We start from the raw sequence: 9,450 nt of genomic DNA on the forward strand, positions 1-9,450 counted from the left end.
GAAGGTCATACACAGGTTATAAACCTAGGTATTCTGGATCCAGAGACTGTTTTCTTAATCATTACACTACTGTATACAGTATACCTGGCCATGTGCTTTCGCTCTTAAGTAATGTGCATGAGTAAATTCTCTGAATTGTGTGACATAAATGTAAACATCATGACAATTTCAAAATGTAAAATGTATCCTAACAAGAGGAAATGCCTTATGGAAGTTGCAAAATAGAATTGGAATATGTGGTTCTTTTATACTTGCTCTCATGTAAGGAGCCCAGATCTTTCAATGTATATAAATGACATTCAGGTAGAATGTGATTAATAAACTTTAGGGTTACCACGACTAATGAGGAACCCTCTGCTGTTTTCTGCCCTGGAGTTCTCCAATTAACAGAATGCACTTGAATTTATTTTTCAGAATAAGTGGATAAGCCGCAGCCCCATGCTGCAGAGGAGGGTCTACCATTCCATGGCTGCTGTCCAAAGGAAGCTTTATGTTCTTGGAGGCAATGATCTAGATTACAATAATGACCGGATCCTTGTGCGTCATATAGATTCTTATAACATAGACACTGACCAATGGACGCGCTGTAATTTCAACCTGTTGACTGGCAAGTACCTTTGATCGAGTAAATCAGGAAAAGCAAAGATTCAAGTAGTTGCTAAATTTGTTTTCTTAGACATCTTTAGCGCACCTCTACATATGAAGTGCGTAGTGGTAGAACAATTTGCATTTGTCAACCAGAAAGTTGTGCTTTATGTATCTCACAACAAAACTGGACTCATTCAGGCGGCTAAGCATCAAGTTTCTTAGAGCCTGTATTACCTTTGTGTTCATTGTTACGTGGCTGAGAGGCATGTCTAGTCCGTTATCATCAATCAGTATTAACATAGGAACTTTGATACAAGCAGGAGGAACCAGGCACTGAAAGAGTTAACTCTTTACAGAAGCAATTTCTTTTTTTTTTTTTTTACTTCTCATTGCTTTTAGTGTTTTTATTTCTTTTGAGTTCAGGAATTTAGGAGAATGGTTTTCATTATTTGTCATTGTCAAATATTGTTTCTGGGTGTACTGTCCTAGAAATTAAACCTTAGTTCTCTATAAAGGGGTTTGGCTGCCTGTCCGGCCACACATACCCATCCACGCCTTATGACAGGGCAACACTAGGTATGGACCATCCTCACCCCAAAGGGGAATGAAGGAAAAGCAATGAACAATGTGCTCATTATGTTTCTTTATGGAGCTGAGAACTTTTTCTCCCTTGTCAGCTTGTGTTTTTAACATCCAATAGTGATTAGATCCTTTCCAGGGCTGCTCAGATAACAGGATAATCACAAACTTAAACTGGTGGGTTGGATTAGTTCCTGAAGTCATTTTAATATGCTGAATGGGCACCGAGTCACTCATACCTGCTGCCGGGGGACGCAACATTGGGCATATGTCTAAACCAGAGATTTAGATGCTTTGTATTGAGTTATTGTTTTTGAAAAATGATTTTTGAGGCCCACCTACAAGTACTTAACTCTAAATTTTAGTGGTGCCTTATACTCTCGATCCCTGGATCTGTGATTCTGCCTGCTGTAGGATCCAGCTTATTTATTACCCCAGTCAATTCCATGTCAGCCCATCAATAAAAAGAGACTCTTTCACTCTCTGATGGCCTCCAGGGAAGTATGTGGTAGTGAGTTATTCTGTCTTGTTTTTGAAATGGGAGGGAAACCTTTCATCATTTTGGCGTGTCAGTGTCTAGGGATTATCCAGGCTGGTCTCAGCTCAGAAACTTTAATATAATCTTAAAACCGTTGTGTATGTAAAGATAGGGACGGTAGTAACTTTATCAGTCTTTTTTGCCATTTGTCTTCATTCGTGGCATGGCTCTGTTTTACTGGCTTCTGGAGGTTGTGACTGCTACTTTACAGATACAAGCACTTGCCTAAAAAGCATTTGTAGGTACAAGAGGTGTTTTGCACCTCTAACACATACCTTATTTCCGCGACTATATATTAATGGTATACGACACAGTATAGAACTCTCTATTCTATATGGCTTACTATTGCTGTATTTAATGGTGTATTTACTTACTTGGCTAGCTAATAAGTGTTTTCATCTGGTTCTGACCTGACACAGACTCATTCTCTGAGAAATGGTGTTTAATTCTTCCAAGTACGGGGAGGCAGTGATTAGTTGCTGGAAAAATCCCAAGCAATATATATAGTATGCCACAGGGAAAAATTGTATCCCTCAGTGGCAAAAGGGTTAATTAAAAACATGTGAGAAATGAATTTATTTTTTCTTTTTATTCAAATCTCTTTACTTTAGGCCAAAATGAATCTGGAGTTGCTGTCCATAATGGGAGAATATATTTAGTTGGTGGATATTCAATTTGGACAAATGAGCCTCTGGCTTGTATCCAGGTGAGTGGTTGCAGTGCCTTTTGAAGTTTGCTCGGATGGTTCAGCGAGGTTACAGTGTGCATTGCTGCTACTAAAAGAAGAGATATGTATGTGTAGAAAGAGGCTCAAGGTCTCTTCTTTTGTGCAGCTAGTTTCAGCTACTAAACTTCATCCTGTATCCTAAAAATGATGCCTAATAAATGAGCCTAATAAATGAAAATAAAGAATGGGGATGAGCTTTGAAAATATATGTAATATCTGGAAATAGGGAAACTGGGATACCTTTCTTTCTCATAAACCAAAAAATCTAAAAATCTTTGACAATAGTCCCTTCACACCTCCAAAACTTTACAAACGCCTCCTTTCCATGATTGCCTTATTTTCTATATCAGAATTCGTTGATTTCCATAAATGCTTAAACAGCTACAAAGGTGTTCTTCCTTCCTGGCAGAGGCTGTGAGTAGTATTGGTTGATGACTGGTTTGATGGGCACAGCTTGTGCCCCTGGCACATTGGCAGGTGAGCAGCCTAGGCTGGGCAAGTTGCCAGCTGGGACTTTAAGAACAGTAATAGCCTTTGTTGCTATTTTATTTAAGGTATTATTTGTATTATTATTTTACAATTCTTATTGTGGTTTCATATTTTACTTGTTCCCTGATAAAATGTTGACGTGGATTAGCCCTGACCTTTCTCCTGACCTCCAGAAAAGTATATCCTTATAACTACTCATATTATCTAATCTCATCCTTTTGGGAAGATTTTTAACAACTGCTTTAGTATCTTTAATAGCTGCAGAACTACTCAAGCTTTTTATTTCTTCTCCAGTCACATCTCATAAGATATATATATTTTTTCAAGAAACTTTTCTATGTTGTCTAAGTTTTCAAAATTGCTAGCATATATTTGTACAGCCAGCCCTCCATATCCGTGGGTTTCCACATCCACAGATTAAACCAACCGTGGATAGAAAATACAGTATTTTTTGGATATGGAACCTGCGGATTTGGAGGGCCACCTGTTATCTTACCATGTCTGTTATCCTTTACATTCCCTTTACATTCATAATATTATTTGTTTTTTCTCTTGATTTCTCTTGCCAGAAGTTTGGGGATTTTAATATACTTCTATTATTCATACAGATCAAGTAAAAAAAAAATCAGCAAGGGTAGCGTACATGTGAAAAACATAATTAACGAGCTTGTCCAAATGGATGTGAGTTCTGGATTGAACAGTTAGAGAGGATATATTTTTCTTATTATATGTGAAACATTTATAAAAACCAATCATGCACTAGGGGTAAGGTTAAGAAAACTAATAAATTTCAAAAGTTGAGTATTACATAGAACTATGTATCTCTAACACAATGCAATTAAGTTAGAACTTAACAAAAAGTTAAATAAACCCCTATATATATCTGGAAATATAAAACACATTTCTACATAACTTATGGGTTAAAGAAGTCACAATGGAACTTTAAAAAATTCTTAGAACTGTGTGATAATAAAAACAATACATAGCAAAGCTCGTGGAATAGATATAGCTTAGTAAGTTAGAAAATGAACCAAAAAAGTAAAGAAGAAAGTGAGAGATCATAAAAATGAGAGGAAATTAATGAACTAGGAAACAGTAATGCAGTAGAAAAAAATGATCACACACACACACACACACACACACACACACACACACACACACACACACACACACACACACACACACACACACACACACACACACACACACACACACACACACACACACACACACACACACACACACACACACACACACCCCTCTCTGAACCTCAGACTTTAAGGGAGTTAATTGAAGTCTGCCTTGTACTACAGCTTGATCATATCTTTTGGATAACAACAAATGAGCAAACTGTTTTCTCCCGAAGAGTGCTTCTAGTCTTCATCCAAGCATGTATTTGTCAGTCTTCATAGTCTTTTCGTTTTCTTTTTATTTTTTCTTCTTCAGAATTGGTAAAACATTGAACTGGGCAATAGGCAGTGTGCTCTGCAGTACTGGAACACTTTTATTTTTTTTAAAGTGGTTTTGGGACCCTTCTTTTGAGTAATTGTATGTACAAGGGGAGTAAGTGGGTTTTGTTTTGAGAGCTCCCAGTTAAACTGGGGTTCCAGTACCAGAGCAGCAAGCAACCCTGCCCTAGGGAAATGAAGGGGTGGACGTGGTGTTTACGGTGCGCCTTCACGGGATACTTCTTTTACCTGGCAGATGGCCCAATGCCTAGTTGGGCTACCCGTGACCAGGGTGTCCCTCACACGGGAAGCCTGTTTATCCTGGCAGACGCCCTTGCGCCTCCTCTGACCCGTGTCCAGTTTATGCCCTGGGAGCCCGATCTTATGTTCTCCCAGGCCGTCCCGGGAAAACCTGGACTGGAGCAGCTGCCATTCTTCAGATGGAAGACGCAGACTCCATACATCACCACAGTAGGATACAAGTTGAAAGATTTTTCCTTACAGACCCTGGGCAGACAGGGCGCAGTATGTCCCCGGGTCATATGAGGCAGGAATGAAGTCAGGCAGAGAGTACGTGTGCACCTGTGGCAACTTAGCAGTATATATAGGAACCGGGGTGTGGGTCACTCAAGGTTTGGGGGCAAATGACTGAATGGTTGTTTAAAGGAAACAGCAGGAAAGCGAGATGCATCTTAGTTCTTATCCCTGGCCACAGACTTGGGCCATTTGGGTGTGGCGCAGAAGTGGAAACTGTCAAGGATGACTGAGCCTTGCTTCTCCTATGAGAAAGTTAAAGCTGTATTCACAATGGTTGCTGAGGCAACATAAAATTATAAGAATTCACTACAGGGTTTACCATCAAGAAAAGCTGCAAATTTTAAATACATTTATGGGTATATTTCTACTAATTTTAATATCAAGGAATAGAAAACAAGTTGAAGCCATAACATAATGGGAAAATGAAGAAAACTCTCTATACATACCAAATTTAGGAAAGCAGAGTGTTGATGTACTTCAAAATGTTTCCATATCTCCTGTTTTGGAATAATCTTTAGTTTGTAAGGCGAAGAAAATTAAAAAAAAAAAAATCCAGAAAATTTCAGTCACATTATTTGTTTTTTGAACCCAAAGAACTTTTCTTTAGAATGATAACTAACCATATACACTAGTTAATTGCTAATGATGTCTGGCTGTTCCCAAACAAGCAAATCTATCCTTGAGAGATAAAGGAATACAAATGTATATTTTAAACCACTGAGGATATTCGAAAGTATCCTCCGGACTAAGGTGATTTTAAAAGAGGGGATTCAAAAATGTTTTAATCAGTGCCTGTATTAGTGAAATAAATTTCACATCTGAGATCTTACAGTAAAATATTTGAATAAATTTGCTTTTATTAAAAAGTCAGCATTATAGGTAGTTCTGTGTTCCAGTAGTAATTTTGACCAATAGAGTAAGTCTCCATATAAGCATATGGATCATTACTTGAAGAGATGTTTGAAGAAATTTATGTCTTCATAGATAATAGACTTATATATCATATATCTTTCATTTTAGTTATTAACAGCTGGTTACAGATTATATTATCAATCATCCTAAGCTAAGGCTCAAATAATAATTTTCTTATTTCATGGGTGACTACAGACTATTTTGGGGGCACTAACAGTATTATACTAATATATTGGTGGACAGACTAGCTACATGTTCAGATTCAGACCACGTCTTTACTACTTGCTGGAAGAATATCCAATAGAAAAGCAAGATAATGGGAGACTGGAATAGTGTTTATGAGAAAATGTTGGTTAGACAGTAGAAATTCCTCCATACAAATCAGCAAATTAGGAAAGTGGTGGAGAAAATCATTTGCATTCCATTAGTCTGTTTCTGTTGCATATAACAGAATACACGAAAGTGAGTAATTTATGAAGAATCAAAATTTATTTCTTACAGTTCTGGAGGCTACGAAGTCCATGGTCCAGGGAAAACTTTGGTGAGGGCCATCTTCTTGGTGGGAGCTGTAGAGTCCCATGGTGACGAGGGGTATAACATGGCATGAATGGCAAGAGCAAGAGAGAGCTAATCTTCTCACTTGCTCTCCTTATAAAGTCATCAGAACCAAGCCCATGACAATCTATTAAACCATCAACCCTTGACTCCATGAATGGATCAATCCATTCGTGAGGGCACAGTCTTCACAATCAATCATCTCTTAAAGGCCCCACCTTTCAAACATCATAATTGGCTTTCCAACCCTCTTAACACAATTAAAATGGAGGTTAAGTTTCCAATACATGAACTTTTGGGGTACACATTTAACTCATAGCATGCGTATTAAAAATATCAAAATTAAAATTTTTTATGTCATGTATCACAAATCTATATAATTCTTAATCCAAGATTAATCCACAAATCATTAATCTAAGAGGGTGGCCAATTAATGAAGTTCATACTTAAATAGTTCAGAGATTGTTTCATTAATATCCAGAAGGACTAAAGTCATTTTTTTTTTCTTTTGCCCTTGAAAATATCAGCCAATAAGCTTTCTCATTAGACTGCCTCTTCTGGACCCTAATCCAAGTTTATGTGACTGTCATTTGTAGGATTCAGCCACACTATGATGAAGCATGTCAGACGTGGAGAAAGCATACTATTTTATTGGCTGCTTCTACTCTGATTTAGCACAGACTACTTTATATGTCACAAAGACAACCCAAACAAGAAAAAAGCTGAGATGCTTTTAAATTAATGCTTGGTGAAAGATTGAGATTTGTACTAGTTAGTAATAAAGACTCATGGAAATACTGGTAATAGATTCCTGATAAAAGTGAAGGCACTCTTGACTACTTAGTGGGTGTGTAAACAAATGCCTGGCACAGAGGTTTGACTCTAATCTGGTGCTTTGTGGATGACAAGCAGCACATGAGGGAGCAGCTGCATAAGTGTGCGAGTGATTAGTCTGTGTTTCCCGATCACCTCTACTGTTCTCTTCATTTACTATTATTTCCCTTTGGCTGAAGGATATGCTGCCAAGCTGGAACTGCCTTCTCCCAAATGCCTTCTTTCTGCCAGTTTGCAGGGGAGTGTTTTGGAGAAAAACTGCCAAACCTTCCTTTTCCCTTCTCAGATTAAATACATTACATCTGCTAAACATATGCAGTCTCTGTTGGCCCAGGGAACCAGACAAAAGCTCTCTGGATGATAACCTCACTGGTATTTTGTCTTCTAAAAATGTACTCAGTTGGGGGGAGGGATATCTAAATGGCAAGAAATCCTTGCTTTTTCTGGGTTTTATCCTTGAGCTCAAATACTGGCTCTACCATTTACTAGTCATGTGACTTTGAGCAAGTCACACAAATTTTCTCTGTATCTCGATTTTCTTCTCTGTAAATTGAAGACGATACTTAACATTATATAGCTGTGGTAGATATTAAATTTCAATGATCTCTATTTTTTATATTTAATGAAATAATAATCAAAATCCCATTGAGCCTTTCCTTTTTGTCATGGGGTAGGGGAGTGATACTTGTCAAATTGATTTTAAAGTTTGTCTAGGAAAATAAATAAATGTATAAGAATAACCAGGAAATTTTTTTAAATGTATGAGACTTGCCTTACCCAGTCAAAACAACTGTAAATGTGATACTGCAATAAGATACATAAATGAGCAAAAGAGAACTGAGGAAAGTTTGTATTTAGTATATAAAAGATATTTTAAATTAGTAGTGGCAGGGTATATTGTTCAATAAATGGATTGGGGCAACTAAATGTCCATTTGGGAAAAAATAGCTTGAAGTATGACTTTTCTTTTATATTAGGACTTAGTGATTTCTTCCTTTATGAGCTTGGATCCCTTTCATCTAAAATAATGCATTATTGTCCTCAAAGGCTTAAGAGTTACCCACACAGGTGATAGATAAAGGCATGAGAATGGACAAGAGCATTAAAGAGTACCAAGAAGTCAGTGACTGGAATATTGGGGCACAACTACATTTAGGATGTAGTTGGAGGAAAAGGGGCCAAAGGTGGATAGCAGTAGGACAATGCCATGACAAAGTTTTATTTATTTTTAAATCATGGACCCCAACGGAGGAAAAGTTTTAGGTGAGGTTGGAGGAAAGTCGAATGAAGAGAGATTGAGATGACTGAGGGCTGGAAAAAGCCTGATGGGTTTGATAAATAATATAGCAGCCTTCCTGAAGAATTTTCCTAGTAGCAAGATTCAGCTAGGTGACAGCAGGCACAGGCTAACAAAGATGTGCCTTACAAATAAAAGAGCTGGAACTCCAGTTTGACTAGGAAATACTACGAAAAAATTTTTAGAATCAACTGAACTAATTTTGAACCTGCTACTAAGTTGTGCCATAATATTCTACTGTGTGCCAGATGTCACCAGTTTTTCACAACAAAGCGCAAGGTCTTGTTTTCTTCATTTTACTGATGAGGATTTGTAAGCCAACATTATGACACTAACTATTGTGGGCAAGTAATTTAACCAGTCTAAGGCATTTTGCTAAATGAGAATACTACCTACCTCATCACTGTTCTAAATATAAGTGATAATATATATATATATATATTATCACTATATATTATCACTATATATAAATATAAGTATATGAAGGTACTATATATATATATGTATATGAGGGTACTTCAAAAAGTTTGTGGAAAAATAGAATGAAAGATAATATGAATCATTCCATGAGCTTTTTGAAGTATACATACACACACACACAAAAACATACAGTCTAGCACTTAGTAGGAACTTAATATTTCTAGTGACATCCAAGCAAAAAAAATAATACCTAAGATATGGTCATGGTGGCATTACTGAATTTAAGGATTCCTTTTATGTGTACACAGCTTTATTTTAAGCAATTGTTACCGACAAACAAGCTTTTTCTCTTCCTCTTTTGTAGGTATTGGATGTAAGTAGAGAAGGCAAAGAAGAAGTATTCTATGGGCCTACACTCCCTTTTGCTTCCAATGGAATAGCAGCATGCTTCCTTCCAGCTCCATATTTCACATGCCCTAACCTTCAAACTCTTCAAGTGCCTCATCACAGAATTGGCACTGTCTGA

General features: G+C 37.2%; 1 protein-coding gene across 7 annotated transcripts in view; it reads left to right on the forward strand.

Annotated features, from left to right (window-relative positions):
* KLHL32 (kelch like family member 32) overlaps positions 1-9,450 on the forward strand; it is a 154,314-nt gene extending 144,864 nt beyond the window's left edge. For 5 of the 7 annotated variants that reach the window (XM_063097563.1, XM_063097567.1, XM_063097564.1 and 2 more), the window contains 3 exons: positions 415-607; positions 2,317-2,411; positions 9,289-9,450. In XM_063097563.1, the coding sequence (XP_062953633.1) occupies positions 415-607; positions 2,317-2,411; positions 9,289-9,450 (450 nt within the window). The remainder of the gene's footprint in view (positions 1-414; positions 608-2,316; positions 2,412-9,288) is intronic. The other 2 variants (XM_063097568.1, XM_063097570.1) reach the window with 1 other exon arrangement.

Source organism: Cynocephalus volans, chromosome 5, assembly GCF_027409185.1.
Source record: "Cynocephalus volans isolate mCynVol1 chromosome 5, mCynVol1.pri, whole genome shotgun sequence".
Classification (NCBI taxonomy): domain Eukaryota; kingdom Metazoa; phylum Chordata; class Mammalia; order Dermoptera; family Cynocephalidae; genus Cynocephalus; species Cynocephalus volans.